This window comes from Barbatula barbatula (assembly GCF_947034865.1).
Source record: "Barbatula barbatula genome assembly, chromosome: 22".
Lineage (NCBI taxonomy): Eukaryota > Metazoa > Chordata > Actinopteri > Cypriniformes > Nemacheilidae > Barbatula > Barbatula barbatula.
Genome location: NC_136785.1, coordinates 15,355,071 through 15,373,840, shown reverse-complemented (window position 1 = coordinate 15,373,840; position 18,770 = coordinate 15,355,071). Strand labels below are relative to the sequence as shown.

The 18,770-nt window shown below is 39.2% G+C and overlaps 1 protein-coding gene across 1 annotated transcript; it reads right to left on the bottom strand.

The window, feature by feature from the left end:
- Nucleotides 1–2,281: 2,281 nt before the first annotated feature.
- Nucleotides 2,282–18,454, bottom strand: crebrf (creb3 regulatory factor). Its single transcript, XM_079486277.1, has 9 exons — nucleotides 18,296–18,454; nucleotides 8,721–8,915; nucleotides 8,497–8,622; nucleotides 7,087–8,284; nucleotides 6,438–6,632; nucleotides 5,986–6,175; nucleotides 5,668–5,741; nucleotides 5,350–5,472; nucleotides 2,282–5,215 (listed from the first exon to the last, which is right to left on the bottom strand). The coding sequence occupies exons 2-9, from the start codon at nucleotides 8,832–8,834 to the stop codon at nucleotides 5,097–5,099; spliced, it is 2,139 nt and encodes a 712-aa protein (XP_079342403.1). The 5' UTR covers nucleotides 8,835–8,915; nucleotides 18,296–18,454; the 3' UTR covers nucleotides 2,282–5,096.
- Nucleotides 18,455–18,770: the final 316 nt, after the last annotated feature.

Here is an 18,770-nt window from a genome sequence, read left to right as displayed (position 1 = left end):
CGTCGCGAAAGCTCAGTGAATAGTCAGTTACATGAATATCAATTTAGCAAGGTGAGCATGCACAGTAGTCATGCCGTGTGTATGCAAGCTCCACGGTGCAATGCTTTTAAATATCACCATAAAAAGGGATCAAGTGTAACGTACAGACTTATTATAAGAACAGTGATGAGCAAAACTGGAGTGATTTGTAGGAATGCATTTTTTCCATTTTAATCTGCTGCTAAACCCTAAAGCAACATTAAACAAGCATCTGGACGTGAATCTACTTTCAAAAACACTCACAGTTAAACGATTACACAAGATATAATGTGACAAAATACACAGAATGATTGGTAAAGGTCCATTAAACAACAGCACATAAAGGAAAGTAAAAAAAATGAAACTTCAAATAAACCCAAACAAAATTACAAAATTCAAAAGGTTAAATACATTGGAAAGAGCATGTTTATTTAGCAACAATAAGACAGGCCGCCTTCCATGAAATGCGTATCAAAAGTTCTTAAGATTTCTCAGCTTAGTCACCATGTTGTTTACCATCTTCAAAACAAACTTTTACAATACTCATCAATTGTAAAAAAATAAGTGCTGTAAACTAAAGCAACATCCTGTCTTACTACAGAGTAAAACCTGCATAGTGCACCAATAAGAGTAATCGTTCTCGTATACATCAAACACATATCTACACAAACAGGCAAATATAACTGAAAACCAAAGGTGTAAATGCTTATTTGATTACTCTTGAATATATACTGTAGCCATTTTTGAATGTAAAGTTACCGACTGAGATCAAACTGTTTTCGCTGTATAAAGATAGTGGCATAGGATCCATCTACTGATAAATCACGGTTAAAACAAGGAACCTTGTTGCTTGAAGCTCGAGAATCAGGCATACGCGTATGCTGAATGTAACAGGGAATGATTTACGATTCTCTACTTTACAACATGATTTAGCAGCTTTTTGCGTCCAAAATTATTGACTCATCAACAATGTGCAGACAATAATAAAACAATCAAAGAATAGATTCAATAGCTTACTCTTTTATCGGTATAAATTTGGATGTGTTTTGAAATGAATAGCATGTCATGGTTGCGACTCTAAAAAAGAATGCACATGATCCTAAAGAAGCGTACATAATAACAAAGCATTGTTCAGAAACACCAAGCTACATTTTCCCTTTGAAAAAGAAACGTGTTGCTAAATGTTGCGCTACGTAAGAATCTCAATTCCGAATTATAGTAGATGTCTTACACATATGGTGAGTACGAAGAATATTAATGAGATTGTGTTTGTGAAGGCAGAAAATCGTCATTTCCTATATTTTTCGTTTCGAATTACGCTAATGTGATATAGCCAGCTCTGTATGAAATTAAGCTATTTAGCAAAAAAAACAAAAATGTGTATAAGTGCTTGTTTACATGAATGTTTTTTTTATATCTTTCTTTCTTTATATAAAACACGAACAGCAAAAAAGAAAGACAAGACAGAAAGATAAAATACTGGCTTTAAATAGCAACCTTTTCCTTATCTGTTTGAATGCCACAGAGTCCCCTGGTTAAAACCTTAAATTGCACAGCTCACTATCATCATGTTGAATGTGAGAGCAGCAACAAACAGACGCTCTCAATACAGCAGGCCAACGACATCTCTGTTTGCTCTATGCTATTTATTCAGAACAATCATCTTCATTTTGAGCTAATGCCACATCGGAAAGCTTTGAGCTGCTTATGACACAAGAAAGGCCAGTCTTTGCCGTCAAAACAAATGGCTTTGCTGTCTTTTAAGAATGGATGGGTGATCTTAAAGACGATTTAAAAAAAGTAAAAATAACAAACACTTTAGTCCAATTGACTCCTCGTGGCAAATGGAACTGCCTTACAGTACAACGATATATAGATATATATTCTGTTTTTTTCTGAGCAACTTTCTTGAATACCTCAGATTTCCCCCAGCAAGTAAAAAATTACCTTAAAAACTCAATGACGACAATACCCATCTCTGGCCCAAGAGAATGTGTCAACACTGTACATCGACCTGAAGAAACATCCTAAGCAGAATTTGTCTTTTTCCATAGGAAATGTCTACTGGAGGCAAATGAAGATTGTGACGTCACCACACTATTCAATGAGACGCAGACGGCTTTCCGTCTTCTCTCAAAACCCCTCCGTCACACTGCCCTGGTCAGGATGGTAAAGGTCAAGTACACACCGCAGCATTCAAACAAGGTCCTTATAGCAGCAAATGGAAGGGGGAAAGCTTTTTTTGTTTGTTTTTTGTTTGTTTAGACAAAGTGCTTTTGCTTTCTTATATGTAATACAGAACTTATTAGATCTTTAGATATATAATATACTATATACATAATAAATCTAAATTTACTTCTATGTACAAAAAAAACGAAATAACTGAAATTACGACACACAAAGGACGGTATATAGAATCTTTACTATGCTACTCAAAGCGAATAAAGAACAATGTCATTAGAAAAGTCTCAGCTTCGATTTTAAAGGAAAAATATTCTCCCTTCTTTGATCAAAACTTTGATATTGGAGAAAGAAACTCCACTAGCTTCAGAGTCAGGAATAAAGTCACTTTAAACAGGCCTTTAGCAAAGAAACACCTGGTGATTTTCTGACCCAATATTGCAGCAGCCAGAGATTAAGGTTGGGGGGTAAATCTCATTGAAACTGTTCAGGTCACAGTTTTCAAACAAGAAATGATGTCTTGCATACTGAAATAGAAGCCGAGTTTCAGGACGTTATTTTCAGGACCAAAAATCTCAATTCTCATTACTGTTATAGGTACAGTATATAACATATTTATCATGGAAAGTACAATAGTAAAATATTTCACAGTAATATTTACCATACTGAAATGAATTTGATTTTAATAAATAAGTAAAAGAGCGAATATTCAGAGACGATGGTCTGATATATTTTTCACGTTTCAGTAATGTAGTAACCTCTTATCAGTCATGAAAAGAGTGACAATTTTGAATCATTTAATGGTCCTAAACATAGGTTTCATTTTGTTCAAGCAAAATGTAAACTCTTCCGTTTTAGAGAGGGTAAAATATGACCTGGACAGTTCAACTGGCAAAGTTAAACTCCTCATCCAAAAATGTTTAATGGCAATTTTAAAGGCAGAGGAAAAGTGTCTTTGCAAGGTAAGTGCACAAACTTTTGAGCATTTTCAGACAGAGCTCTGCCGGTAACATAGAAATAAAATACAAAAGCAATCTCTACAAAAATATACAGAATTTAACTTTTCTTCAAGAATAGAGTATGAAGAAAGAGGATAGAAATGTTTCATGGTAACATATCACTTCACAAGGTGCCATCCTAGTCATTTTTATGGGAAAAAATAGAAGCCTCTCCATTAGTTTTAGAGCTTTTTTTCTTAAATATGCAACAAATCTTCGGTAGAGGGAAACTAAACTGTTAGAACTGACAAATGGTACAAATGCTTCCGAAGCAATATATCTGAGAACAAAGGAACAGTACAAAATTCTATGAGGATGCAAATGAATGCTTCTTTCTGTAGAGAATTGGACCCAAGCAAATTTCACAGTTCATTAAAAGTCCCTGACCCTACCACTTTTTCCTACATTCAATACGGTGTCAGGTAAGCTGTGCAAAACCTTACTTAGACTGGCTAGATGCCATTTTAAGTTGCATGTGTCTTTGGTACAAAAACAAAACAATCAAAATATAGTGTGCAAATATCCTTTTTTTGTATTTTGTATGTGAATATCTTTTATATTACGACACCGCCCACCCCCCGTCCCGTCTTAAACGAAGTACCGAAAAAGTAAATTTGTCAGAGCCATCTTATGATACAAAGCACAGACTCTGTGGCATATATCTATATTTTCCATGTTTCTATGTACATTCAGAGTATCTTTAAAGAGCTGAATTACAAACCGCAGATAAGACCTCCACCCGAGCTCACTGACTCGACTAACAGCTTCCTGCGAAATGGTCCATTTGCTCACGACTCGAGTTTTATTTTGCTCAATTCAGCAATTACAAGGCACAATGAATCTTACTTTTATAAAGTACAAATATAAACAAACACTCATCTGGGAATTGACTTTTTAAGCCCCTTTCGCTGAGAATTTGCAAAACAACATCAAGGGTGATCTGACATGAGGGCACTTCAACCAAAGTATATAAAGGAAAGGGCTTCCGTTGGTTTCGCCGATCGTTCTGCCTATTTACAACGTTGGAATTTAACTGGCCATCTGCTCGAGTCAAAGAAAAGAAAGAAAATCACTTTCTTTTTTCCTCTCCACCCTGAGACAATCTCAAGACTGTGGAAAAGAGTGGCCCGTTTCCTCCTATTTGACTCTCTGGATTTATCCCCATCCTACCTATATACACCATATAATATTCGTAACTTTGAGCAACTCTCTTGTTAAACATTGGTATTGCATGACTCTGCATGCCTCTCTGTTGCAGTAGTTGGTGTTTAGTATAGCAGGTGTAGCTATATTGAACCTCAAAATACTCAACATCCGGAAAAAACAAGTCTAGCGGTTATCCCGCCTTTGCCCATGGCTGAGAGATTAACGAATTTAAAAAGGAGGCCTAGCAAGAGAAAACACCTTCAAAAAAAACTTTTAAAGCCTGCATTTACACCTTTTCGACCGCTAAATCTAAGGAGCCAATGCCGTCCAAAACTCTCAATGGACATTTGAAAGATTTAGCTGGACACAAGAGGAAAATGGCTACAGCAAGAACTGGTGCTCATCGTTTAGTTTTTTTCTCTCTTGTTTGTAGGAGGTATGTCATATATTGGCTTTTACATCATTTTACACATGGCGGCCTGTTGACAGTGATCAATACCAGCCACATGCACACATGGTAGGAAACAGACTACTAAGTGCAAAGGTTAACTACTTGGTTCATTTCCATTGGTGCGCAGGAGGTGAACATATACATACGTATGCACAGACCGGGGGGGTATCGTATGCATGTATTCACTAAAATCGAGAGGGTGCGACTCCAAGTGAAATGGGCATGCAGAGTGTCGGGCCGTTACAGTGTGGGACAAGAATGCCGGGGATGTGTGCTCCAAGGTGTCCGCCGAGGACAAAGCGCTACACCTTCGATGTGGGCACACGCAACCCCACCAGCCCTCCGGTAGGATCTCCTTTGCCAGTGTTCTCCAGAATCTGGTTCACGAAGTCTGACGTCTGGCTGGCCACTGGTGGCTCCACTGCATCAACAAAACAAAATTTCACAATCGCCGATGAGATTTAAAAGCCATGGCAGATTAACAGCAAATGACTCAAATGCCAACATGTTTTTAACAAAGCTTTAAAACTAATAACAGAAGAGAGATTTTCTTACCTAGGGTTTCCTCGGTGAGTTTGTCCAGTTTCTCTGCCATGCTTGTTCCTTTGTCATGTGAGACATCCTGAACTCTGTTGACTATTTCTTCCTTAATGGCATTGATGACGAAGAGCAATCGATCTAAAATGGAAAACAATGCTATTGTCTCAGTTTGCCATTTAAAGATATACACATACAGAGTCAACACTAGCAATCTCAAAAGTCGTCTTTCAAAGACACACACAAAAGTTTACTTCAGCTCTTGAAGAGATTGAAGAGACAAACAATCCCAAGCATTCCCTTTCATATTTAGTTTTAATTTCAAAACCGTAGTACCGTATTCAGTGCCAAGGCCCCATAACTTGACCTTGTTGGCCTCATATTGAGCTTTCTTCTTCAGTCTGCAAGCCCTGAAACGAAAACAACCATCGAAGAATTAAGAAGTGCTTTTCTATGACATATTTCTGCAATGCAAACGTTTTAAACTTCACTAACAAAGCCACCGAATAATCTTTAAAGTTTTTACCCACGAGGCCAACTACTGTGCAAAGTGCCTGAAGACCATGATAAAAAGATTCAAAACACACGGTAAGAATGTTGGATGAGGGATAGTGTCTTTTGTTTTAGCTGTTAGCAATGCAGGTATGGCTTTACCTGGATGCAAGCTTGTTCTTCTCTTTTCGAGAGCGAGGACGAGCGGTTAGGGGCAGCTCACTAACAGGTGTCAGGTCACTAATGACTTTATTTAGCTTTCGCAATTCATTGCCAATCTGCAGGAGCTTTCGGGGGTTTGGAGTGAGATCTTCCACATCTGTCCGTCTGGATTTCTTCAATGCGTATTTTCCTGAGTTAGTAAAAAATGGCTTTAAACATCAGACTTAAAAGCTTTAAAATGTTTTTCTTGTTAAGTAACATCTTAAACCAGCAATAAAAATGAAGAATAAAAGTCATTTCTTCTAGATAAAACTAATGTAATCCTACATTGTGCTATGAGCCATTTTATGTGCTGAATTGCCATTTCAACTGTGGTTGCAATTGTAAATAATGCACAGGTAGTAAACGTTTTCCTAAATAATTCATAAATGTATGGGCAGTGACTATCTCACCCTGGTGTAGGCCATTCTTTTGATACATGTTGCTGGGCAGCGTGTCTCTGTCCCATTCAGAGGGTTTCAGCATGCGCTCTTGTTTGGATGGGATGAGCTGCTCGCTGTACTCCCAAAAGTATCTACGCTTCCCTCTCTTCCTGGAAATCCCAGCTGTGAGGCCTTTGACATCTTCAATCATATCAGTGTCACATCCTGTTTGAAAGCGAGAACATAACACTCTGACCGGGTTTCATAATCTACCATATTCATGTTCACAGTTCAAGCGCATTAAGTCACAAGTCTTTGTTCTAGATCTTAGAAGCTTAATAGCTGTGAGGGCAGCAGACACAAATGGCGCTTTTCCACTGCATAGTACGGTACAGTGTGGCACAGTTGAGCCCCATTTTGGGGGGTTTCCACTGTGTACAGAACCTAGCACCTGATACTTTTTTTAAGTACGAACTCGTGCCAATACCAAAATGTGATGTGTTTACACACAGAGCACTGATTGGTCAAAGAATCACTTACATCAATTACCAGCGTCAAAAACACGAGAATACGCATTTTAATATGTAACATTGGCAGTTTATAATATGCTTTGTGACATGATATGACAATTGAGACCCTTGACACATTGCTTAATAGTATGTAAAATGCAAATACTAACCTTGCTCTGAGAATGTGTCACTAACATAATCGTCTTTGTCACCCTCGTAGTCATCGTCCTCCTCTTCTTCCTCCTCCTCATTCTCTGAGAGCTCGTGTTCGCTGCCGAACCCTTCGTCGTGGTCTTCGTCATCTAGGTCCACTCCCTCTGCTTCCTCCTCTTCCTCGTCCTCTTCGCCTTCTTCCTCATCTTCTTCCTCTTCCTCCTCCTCTTCCTCTTCCATTTCAGCAGTCGCTTTCCCTGCCAGCCTGGCCCTGGTTAAAAACAATGAGTAGTTGTGCTCTTCCTCTTTTGTTTTCTCATCGGCAGTGGCCTCGGCTCCAAGGGCACTCACGGTCAGCAAGGTTTCACTGCCTCCAGGTGCAGGAAAGTGGAGTTTATGTGGCACTGCCCTCAGCGCCCCTCCCTCTGGGACGGGGCTAATGGGAACCTCCCGTTTAGGAGTCTCCACTCTCTTTTCACAAGCCAGGGAGCTGACGGAGGATGCCGTGTTAGGAGTGACGACCAGGTCCTCACTGACCAGCGAAGCGGTTGACTCGTGCTGCTGGACTAAAGGGGAGCTGGCAGAAACACCAACTTGTTGCTGTGTGGAGCGCTCTACCCAAGGCTTGCGTGGTACGCTGAAGCGAACCTTGGCTTTGCGAACATAATCCATATTGTCCAGAGTGGGTGAGGCTTTGCTAGGCCCCTGCAACTGGGCCATGGCCATTGTCTCAGTGCTGGAGGCAACCGGCCATGTGGCTTTCTGGACTCCCTCTGCGAAGTCTGGAAGAGGGTTGGTTGTGGAAATGCTAAACCTGTTGCTCTTCTTGGCTACAGCAGGAGGAGGAAACAAATTCTGCTTTTGACCCCCCAACAAGTCTGGATGGTAAAGGGTGTCGCAAACAGGCTGCGAGTCCTCGCTGTTGAGCTGGGCCAGTGTGGGTGTCTGACCAATCACTTCCTCATCTTGATAAGGACTGGAGAAGTCATCAAGGCCCAGGAAATCAACTTCCTTGGTGCCCCAGATATCACAACTGGTGAGACGGGTATACTTGGTCAAGTCCTCCCAGTAGGTGTCCCACTGTTCAAAGTTTGAGCTCTGGGCAGGGTCGTTGTCTGCCAGATCAGGTAGTTGATCCATGCTGTCCAGGTCTTTGCAGTCGCCTACTGTGAAAATGTCTCCTCGGGGGCTCTGGCGACAAGTCATATCCCTGTCCTGTGAACATTTAAAACAACGCTGGGTCTTTCACAATTTTAACTTATGCTATACCATCACTATATAACAAGTTGTCCTAACCTCCTCATAACAGGTGACATGTTTTAAATGGCCTAAACCCAGGCTTAAAAAGATGCAAACCCAGCGTTCAGTTTGAAAGCCTTTATATATGAAAAGAAATTCCAACAGTAGCATTGTGTGTCTGAACTCACCAGTTCATACATGAAGTCTGGGTCAGAGCTGTTAGCCAACAAGTCTGTGCTGGTCAGTGCCTGGTCAGCAAACGAACAGTTTTGAAAGGCATCCCCAAAGGGAGTATCCATTCCACTAATGCTAGGCTGCAAGATGAGAGCAAGAGAATTATACTATGACCGCTATTTCACAATAACTCAATGGGCACCCATATTTGAACATCGGGATTTGAGGAACATGGTACCTGAGGCATTGCCAAGCACAGATCTTTTCCTTGACCTAAACTTTTCTGCCACCTCTCCTGTCTCAGTCGCCTTGTTCTTCCCTCAATCTCTGGCAGATAATTGATTTTAAGCATGAAACGGTATTTGTTCTCAATATGGAGGCTTTAGCAGCACGTTTAGGTATGGCTGGACTGTCCTCCACTGTTGACTATTGCCTGAAAAGAGGGAGAAAAATAAAAAGGTTAGCTAACAGAAATGTTACAATAACACACAGTATCTATACAAACGTCAATGTACAACAGAGAACACGAAGTCTGGGCAGTTTAGTAAACCAGTTCTCTATAAAAAACAATGTCACTTACGAGCTAAGAATTAGCAAAGATAATGAAAAACAGAGAGGAAACAGCTGTCAAAAACAACTACTTGCTGTCAGTCTAACAGCCATGGACAGGTTGATCTCATCAATGCTGTTTTTGCATTAGCAAACAGAAATAGTGGCTTTTTTTCTGGAAAGTCCCAGCCAAAAACATAGCCACAGCAGCAAAAGTTAAAGAGGCTGTCTGCAGAGGCTGAGTCTGAGGTTCATAGAGGAGGAGATGACAGCCCTGAATCGTATCAGTTTGGTGGTCGGCAAAGGCACAAGAGTGCCTAACGCTGGGACTATTTTTAAAATAACACGGCCGGCACCCTTTCCCCTCGGTAGACAGACTAGGTGGTAAACTCTGAGTCACAGAGATTCTATTTGCATAACAAATCAACAGAAATATGCTAAAGGATGTGAGGCTTGCGCTGACCAGCTTCAACTCTGAGCCAAACAATCCTGCCTCTCGTGCTTGATGACATAATTTTCTCCCTTTGCACTGACTGATTCAAATAAGCATCTTATCACCCTTTGGCTTTGCACACGGCAGGGTTTGCATACAGCCCACAGAAGCAGAGTGAGGCAGAATGCACCAAAAAAACACTTCCCTTTAGCACTGCACTTTAACACAGTTTACCGACTAAGAGCTAACAAACCCTACCGTGGTCCCATCCTTATCTTGTACACACATGCACGAGTAGGCCTACCATACCTTTAAGCGGCTTAACCAAACACTTAACATATTAAAACATAAGCATTTGATGAAAACTACAATTATTAAATTATATAAAACATTACTTTTATTCAAGCAAACAGAAATGTTTAATCACATAAAGATTTTTATCCTTTTCAACTAACTTTCAGCCCACAATAGCCAACTGAAAATAACCAGTCTTACTAAATTTGCAAAGCTCATTCACATCCTGTGTTCTCTTGTGGTTTACTGAGCTTTAAATGATTCACCGATACCCTATATTCGCTAGTGACTGAAAAGTTTAAACAGTTTAAACAAATCAGTTCAAAGGAGTCATTTGTTTGCGAGTCGTTCTGATCGCAATGTGCGTTCATACCAAGCGGCAACATTCCGATCTCTCTTGTGAAGCCAACAGGGAAGTGACTTAAACTGCAATTCATCGACTGGCCACTGGAGACTGGCTCCAAAACAGAGCAGAATCACATTGAGTCCCATGTTAAAATGCTCAACTTTTTAGCAGAAAAAAAACATGTTTACAGCCGGAACAAAATGATTTTGGTCTATATAGATAATTTTACCCTTCATGACACCTGTGAATGTTTTTATAACTCACCCTTTAAACTTATATTAAGCCTTAAAATTCAGCAAAATTAGGTGCGTGGCCACTTGAGTGACAAGTGGTTTCAGCAACCAGGCGCCTCAGCTACGACCACGCCCTGCCTCTTTGCCCATTTTCGATTATCCGGGAGTGACGCGCTGCTAAGATGACGACGACCGGCTCCGCCCACTTTAAGCTTCAAAATAGCTCCTCAGACACCTACGGCTGATGTCACGGACACTAGGTCCATATTTGATCAAATCTATGGTTCATTCTGCCGAACTCGGTGTGACGAGATCTCGTGGCACGTGTCTTGCGAGATCTGACTGGTCTCGCAAGAGAACAATTTCCTTACGCAATTAGCATGATAAAGTGGTGGGCTCGAAATACGACCCTTTTAGTCACATATGCTCCCTAAATTGAACCTGAGCGACCTCAAAATATATTTAGGAGCATTTGTGCGAGTACATATTTTGTTGTGGTTATTGTACGGAACACGCCAATAACTGCACAAAATATGTGCGTGCCCTGAGCTACAGTTACCGGCCCAAACCATTCATAGACAACGTGATTTTCCATCCCACGCAACTTTCCCACTGTTTTTCTATGCAAACACGAACTAGACAGATTTCAACATTCAACACTTGACAGTGTGATTTGATCCCCACCCCTGCTTACACAAACATTATGCAAAATCATATACAGAAAACAACCACAGCTCTTTACTAAAAGCTACAACTGTTAAGAAAACAAAGCATACATTTTGTCATTTTGTCAGTACAAGTTGATTTTATAATGCCAACATATTGAGCATTTTGTGTTAAGGTGAGTTAAGACTATTTTCCCCTTTATATTTAATCATTGAGGATTTCCTTTTTAGGGAGCTGTCAAACCAAATCTTACTAGCCAATGAGAGTAAAGTGACCATAAGTCCCGTCCAAGCGTGAGATTTGTGCCTGGAAGGCGAATGAAGCGTAAACGAACACTTGTAAAGTTTTGTAAAATCTAACAAATGAAAAATCTAGCAGCGAAATCATAAACCATTTTCGGGCAAAACAACAAAATGCAGTTAATTTGAAATCATGTAATTTTTTGCAATTAAGTGTATTGTTTTCATTATCAAAGTGATTTTGTTCTTTCTCATTGTATATTTTTGTTCGTGTTTTTAAAGTTTGTGTTCATTTTTATTGGCACCAAAAGAATTCCATACATTAGCTGGAAGAAAATCTCTCTAAAAAGGATCACAACAATATTGTTCCTAGAGTATTATAATTGTGGAATGAATGCCACTATTGTCTTATATAGCTATTTTACATTTTTAGTGTAAATGGGTCTCTAGGGTTAAACCATTTTTACGAAATAGAAAAACGTACATGACAAAAACAATAGCTTAAATAACACTGATAACCAGTAAAATACAGTAAATATTACAAGTAGTGATGTTCATAACACTCAAAATTCATTCACAATAATCATAATGTTCTTTAATGAATGATTATGTCTAATTAAAGCACAATGTCATTTGTCAACGCTGAATTCTCTAAGAACTGAATGCTTTACATTCTGAACATTGAGCACAGCGTGTATGCAGCATTCTGACAACAGAACTATTGGGAGCAACCTTTAAATGACACAGTTGATATGCGGATATACTTTCTCTGCTGAGACAAGCAGTGTGTGTGCAGGCAAGAAAGGCTATAGCACTGACGGGACACAATACTAGTTGATAGATAAAAAACGACAGCACAGTTAACTGTACACATTCTCAAAAATAGTCTGAGTGCTGCAAATGTAAGGGCACTACTTGGTTGTGGCCTTACCTATCGATTATTTTAGTAATCGCGTATTCTAGCAACGATTCCATCGATTAATCGAGTGTTCGGATAACAAGTACTTTTATTTTTTGAAGATAAGTACTAAATATACAAGAGAAAACAAGACAGGTATCTTAAAATGAACAAGAACCTTTTAAGAAAAATTTAAATTTTTATTACTGAAATTGCATACATTAATATCTGTGAAAAATAAAACCCATTTAGTACGTTCCATTCAAAATGCAATATAATACAAATATATAAATAAGAAACATAAATAAAATAGAAAGAATAACAATTCTAACGCAAACACACTGTTTGTCGCAGTCTCGTGCTTGTCAGAGCAGAATTGAAAACCGGGAGATTTTTCTGTAATTTATTCTGCAGCGTCTTCGATGTTTACGTAACATGTCTAGAGTTTTGCAGGCTGTGTGTTTCTTCTTCTTTTAAGTTTGCCGATTGGCGAACCAATTTCGGGTGCTTCATCGGCTTTACGAGATTGCTAGTGAACAAAAAAACAACTCACGCCCGTTTAGAAAGATGATTGGTCAGTTTTACTGCCGCTCAAAATGAATCTCTCCCATTGATTTACTGTATTTTAAACCAGCGGTATGCGAACTGAAGGAACCCGTGACTTCTTGCAACATGCGCAGGCTGCACAGACAGTGATCTTGAATATCTCTCGTGAGACTTCTCCCATGGTTAGGGTCCGCATCGATCCAGGAAGTCAAATATACATATCAAATGAAGAAAATCCTCCCGATTTTTATTGAAAATAATATTTTGTACGATAGTTTAGGTCATCTAAAGGGTTCACTTGAGTTTTATAACATCTGGAAATTCATGTGTTTTTAATTAAGGACATAACAATGATCAATATATATGTCAAAAAAGTCAACTTAATGTCTAATCGGTACAAAAATCCCAGCGGCTCTTCCCTACTAACAACCAAATTCTGCTGCTCTGTGAAAAATCACCTTGATATTGGTTTGCCTGACTACGGCACGGGTCACACTTCAATCGAAGTAATTTATCATATTTTATATTTAATATAGTTTTTTTACAACTACATTTCTATCGAAATATTGCAAATATTCAGTTACAGTATGAGTGAGATTTGTTCAATTGAAAGAGCAATAAATGCTTGTTTTAACAAACACTACTAGCAGATTTGCATGCAGTCCTCAAATATCGACACAATGTAAAAACCAGGGTCGGACTGTCTGCACATTCCTAACTCTAAACATTAAATGACCATTCAGGTTGTTTTGGGTGACCTACTGTATCTCTGAGCTGTCTGAAAGAGTCATCAGATAAGAAACTGCAATGAGGAAGAGCCGTGCGCAATCGTGCCCTGATATATCCACCTGTTGTGATAACTCATCTCAGCAGGATTGCCTTTAGGAGAGGCAACATGGAGGAACATCTATGACATTACAGTAGTTCTCACATGCTGCATGCATTTTATTAACAAATACAAATACGTTGGATGATACAGTAATTCCAATAACATTGAAATTAGAGTAATGCTGTGATTATGATAATCTGGTAAGAAAGCAGACATGTTTATACGTGGTTAAAATGCTAAGTTTCAGGATGATCTAGGAAAAACAGACTATAAAGAAAACACGATACCAGCTGTTTAATCTATTATGACTATCATATTTTTGGTTCCCTAAAGGTCCTTTTATGTCGTCAAAAGCTCATCATACAACAGGAGATAAATGCAGTTTGGATAATGGCAGGATGACTCAGAAGTTAAGCACCGCATTGGTTTCATTATGACAATAAATGGTGCCGGCCAAGACAAGCATCTACTGAACAAAATGTGAACGTTGCATTCAATGTTTCATATTTTAACAAAACCCCAAACCCCAAGCAATAAACTTTAATATTTAAAGAAAGATGCTGCCATAAAGACGGCATTAAATCAAAATTGAAAATCATTTTATGCAATATTTTAAGTGACTTGCCTGTGCGCTTTTTTTACTAATTTGCCCTTATAATCTTTAGTCAAAAACGTTGACCCCCCCTTTGAAACAATTTCTACGTCGCAAGAAATGGTGCGAGTGCAAAGCTTTCTTCATGGGAGCGTCCTGATGGTGAGTTTGGTGGGGAATAATCATCCATGATTGACTGCAATCTCGCATACAAATCTGCCTCCATTTTGTTATTAATGCCCATCTTCCAACGATCCAATCAGTTCTCAATGTGGGAAATCAAGTCCCGCCCTAAACATTATCTTATGTCAGAAGACTTTTTACTCTTTAGTGCGCAATCCATGTTGGAGTTTGTTTAATCAATGTCAGTGGGAATTTAGTATATTGGTGTTGGTTGGCATTTGTTTTTGCCTTTAGAAATTAGGCACAGCCCTATAAAACACGCTGAAACAAGTAAATACACCTTAGCAACTGCACTGCAACACCCTGGCAACCACCCACAACACTGCAGCATTATCACAGCAACATATGCACAAGGCAAGCAACACTTGTACAGCTATTATACAGTATGTCCACTGACTGCTACTTTTTCTTTTCCTCTTTTCCTCTGAATAATTACAGCTTTGAAAACATAGATGAATAAATAAATAATGTAAGTCAATATTTGACCATCCGCAACAAACAGACAACGTAAAAGGTCAAAGATTTTAATAGAAAAGGATGATGACACATTTTTAAGAAACGATAGTTTTGGTTGATGTTATCTAATGGTTCTGTTTTTTGACTTTCTAAAGAAATTAATCGACAACAAGCCCTATGTATCCACTTCTGAATAAGTGCACTCCTTATGGTTGAAGAACCCTTTGTTAAACACCACTGACCACCAGGAAATTATCTACAATTGCCTAAATAGTTTAAGCATATCGCGCATTTACGACTTCACTTTACCTCCCGCAAATTTTGTTGCACTGCACGGAGAGGTTATGCACAAGCTGAAGAATCTTAAGCGTGGGCGTGCTGTGATCAAATCGATGGCAAATGCACTACCATACAGACAAACTGTGGCTAACACACAGGAAGAATCAAAGGAAGCAAAGTAGTACGATTTCCATTTAATTTAGACTGCAGATCATACACGTCCTCCGAATCATGATTCCTTTATTGTCAGACAAAAATCGCAGAAGACAGTGTGAGCAATTACAAACAAGCTCGCGTTTTGCAGTCCAGGCTTCAAATGCAGGAACCACGCTGCAAACGTCAGAGATCTCTGCTTGCTGAGACAGCACAGACCTAGCACAAAGAAAAACGCCTGCACCTTAATTCTTAAGTATAGGACAACCGAAACACTTAATGAAAATGTATTATTTAGAAGTTAAATAATATAAATAAATGAACATGCACACAGAAAAAGTGGGCTAGTAAATGGAAAAATGCAACTTTTTTTTTTTTAGCTTCATGTTAAAAAGAAGAAAGAATAATCCACACAATATGTTTCACGCTACTTCAACATATACAGGAAAGTTTTATCGAATGCACGCGTTAACTTCTGGCCTATGTTTGTTTATCGGTCCTGCTAGTGGCTAATAATATTACGATTGATATTTTAATCCATTTATATTTCAGCTCCAGTGCATCATTTTTGGATGACATATTGACGGAAAGGGAAGGGTGGTTGTGAGCCGTTGGCTGCAATGCACAACCTCACCGCTAGAAGTCGCTAAAAATACACAATCCTCCTATAATGTTAATTCATATCAATATTTGATCGTATAATGATTGTATTAAATAACAATTTCCTGTACGTTTATATCATTATAATAAACTATATGTTAAAGGTGTCCGCATTCTACTTTACCCAAGTAACGGTTCTTTGTCTGGTAACCCAAAACAATACCGGGCATGCTTTTAACTTGCTAGCTAATGTAATTTACTTGTTATTTCTCTTGCTTGTTACAGAAATAATCTACAGGGACGGTATTCTTCGCAGATGTGTACCGAAGTTTAGTTTGGGCCACAAAGGCCGGCATAAGCACCACCTTGAAAACCTTTATATATTACAGACTAGAATTTTAAGCGTAATCTATATGATCGCTGTTGTAGTTCCTGTCGTAAATAGTAGAGCATTAAGTTAGTAGTGGCAACACGTATAAATATACATCTCATATTAATATATACAAGCATTGGATGAAGTAGCGTCTGCGTAAATGTACATGATGTATGAAAGGAGCCGTGGGAAGATCTTGATTTAATTTCCTATTGTGTTGCACAGGGGTACTAGAAAGCAAAGCAATAAAATGCTTTTCATTCAACGTTTCATTTTTTCGTGAAGCTTGAAATAAAACATTTATTTTTTTCAAAAGACTATTTAATTGCATACTTGTTCAAAGTGCAGTGTAAAGACAATGCAAAGCAGCAATACAGGAAATGCAAGTTTGATTATACAGTGAAGAAGATGTTCAGTTAAAACTTCACGACCGAAAAAAGTGAAAGACACCGCATTACTGGCATCAGGCCAGGTCTAGAAGGTTCCAGTCAAAACGTGTCGTCATGACACTGCGCTCATAACTCATACGCTTCTCCCCTGGTTTTCTCAGTTTGTGTAAGTCGGTAACCTTACACACGCATTGGTTATAAAACTGCAGCACGCTTTAAAGCCGTCATATATTCAGCATATAGTAACTTAGGTGACCGCCCCCGCAATGTTTACATGAAGACCTCCTAAACATCTGCTCACACGTGCACTTTTCAGACACAACACGGATTGAGCAAAACTGCAGGAGGTGCACTACAATCATATAACGCTTGCTCACTGTAAGATTTGATTTACGGGGAGATCGTATTTTATTCTGACCTACTAACACTTCACAACAACACCACGGACCCAACATGGCCCCCGTCGAAAACAAATAGCTTCAACCAAACCCGATTACGTTTCAGAGCCAACACCCACGCTTTGCGCTGCCGCGATTGGCTATATGCAAATGTTCGTCCCGCCCGCGCACAAAACGGGTTGCGCCGACCCGCTGTCAATCAAGAAGCATTTTCGCAGGAGCGTTCCGCCCAAATGCGTTTGGTTGAAGCAGCAAGCAACAAACAAGATTTCAGGCCTCGCCACGTTACGTAAACACACGGAATGCAAAATAATATTCCCTCGTAAGGTATCAGTTCGTACACAAACAATCCACTTATAATGAAATATGTACATTTACAACATATTGCACGGAATTGACGTGTTAAAACGAACTCGTGCAAAAAGGGAGAAACACATTTAAAGCGTTTTGTTGCGCGATCTAAACACGCGTATTTAAACCGTTTCGGATGGGTGTTGGTGTGTAATATGGACAGTAGATGTTGCTGAAACTATCGTGTTTCCATTCCACCTTGCATCGTGGTGATGGGGGCGTGTACCCTTATGGATCGAGTACGGTTCTTTTATTAGCTTATAATAATATATGTTTGAAAATGGATTTGTGAGAAGGGTCACAGATCACCGAGCGCGACTGATCTACAAAATCGCCTTAAAATAACATGTTTACTGGAATATGTTTGTGATAAACAGGTGGTCTCAACTTTGAAACTTCCAATGCTACACGTGTGCGGTCGTCAATTCATTTACATTGTGTCTGCATTGCTGTTGTGTCGATCGTTTCTCGCTGACTGAATGCCACTGACCGCTTTAAATCACAAATGGGCTGCTTGAAACAGCTTTTTGCAAACGCCCTCACTTCCTTGTTCCTTACCAGTGTGGTAGCAACAACCTCTAGACCGATGTATTAGAATATATCCCTCGAAAAAACGATGGCATGCAGTCATTTCTCTAAAACACATTTTATTTTGTATTTGAAAGCAAACGACCCGCATCTATCTGCTCCCCTTACTCGGCAACAATGACTGGCCAGCTGAGCAACTACAGGGAAAATATCGATCGTCAAGGACAAATGGACACATCAAGCGAGAAGACCGTACAAAATATCGCCACGTAACGTCAGCTAGACAGCTGAGAACACGTTTGGTTTCAGAGAGGAACCAGAGAAGAGCTTTCACACTATGGCCTCCGCGTCCCTCCCCTCTTCTGCTAGTAGCGAATCTTAGCCAGAGAGCTAACTACCAGAGACAATGTTTTTATCATCGTTAAACAACTCTCCTAACACACTCCGCAGCGCTGTCATAGTAAAAAAGACTACTCACCTTTAAGTAAGCCATGTTATAGTAAAAAAGAGATTGTAGCTCCGATTTCATTCGTCTTTTGGAAAACTTAATATCATTTCTCCTCAATCCACGCCGTCTTCATCTCTGGTTTGTTTTGTTTATCTTCTGACTGACGGGTTCCCGGAAAGCGCGTGACTCCCAAGTCACGTGCGTTTTACACTGTCCAATCAAAGACATCAGACAGTTCTGACCCAAAACAAGATATTTAAATACGTTGTGTGTAGTCTGTATATATGTGAAGAGTTTGCTTCCAAAATGAGATAAAACATTGTGCATGTTTTTTTTTATTGTGCATTCAAATTGGTTTCAATTAAACTGCAGTTGGTTTTGATTTAAGCCATAGTGACTAAAAGAATACAGGGTTATCTCATTTCGGGAGCAAACTCTTCATATTATAATATAACATATACATATTTTCTAATGTATTATCATTTTCTTAAATATTGACGACGAA

What these genes read in the sequence shown, in the direction of transcription:
- crebrf (XM_079486277.1), bottom strand. Translation starts at nt 8,834, where the DNA reads ATGCTTAAAATCAATTATCTGCCAGAGATTGAGGGAAGAACAAGGCGA. An exon ending in TGTGCTTGGCAATGCCTCAG is followed by an intron (nt 8,623 to 8,720) that starts GTACCATGTTCC and finishes CTCATCTTGCAG; the next exon opens with CCTAGCATTAGTGGAATGGA. An exon ending in AAAGAATGGCCTACACCAGG is followed by an intron (nt 6,176 to 6,437) that starts GTGAGATAGTCA and finishes TTACTAACTCAG; the next exon opens with GAAAATACGCATTGAAGAAA.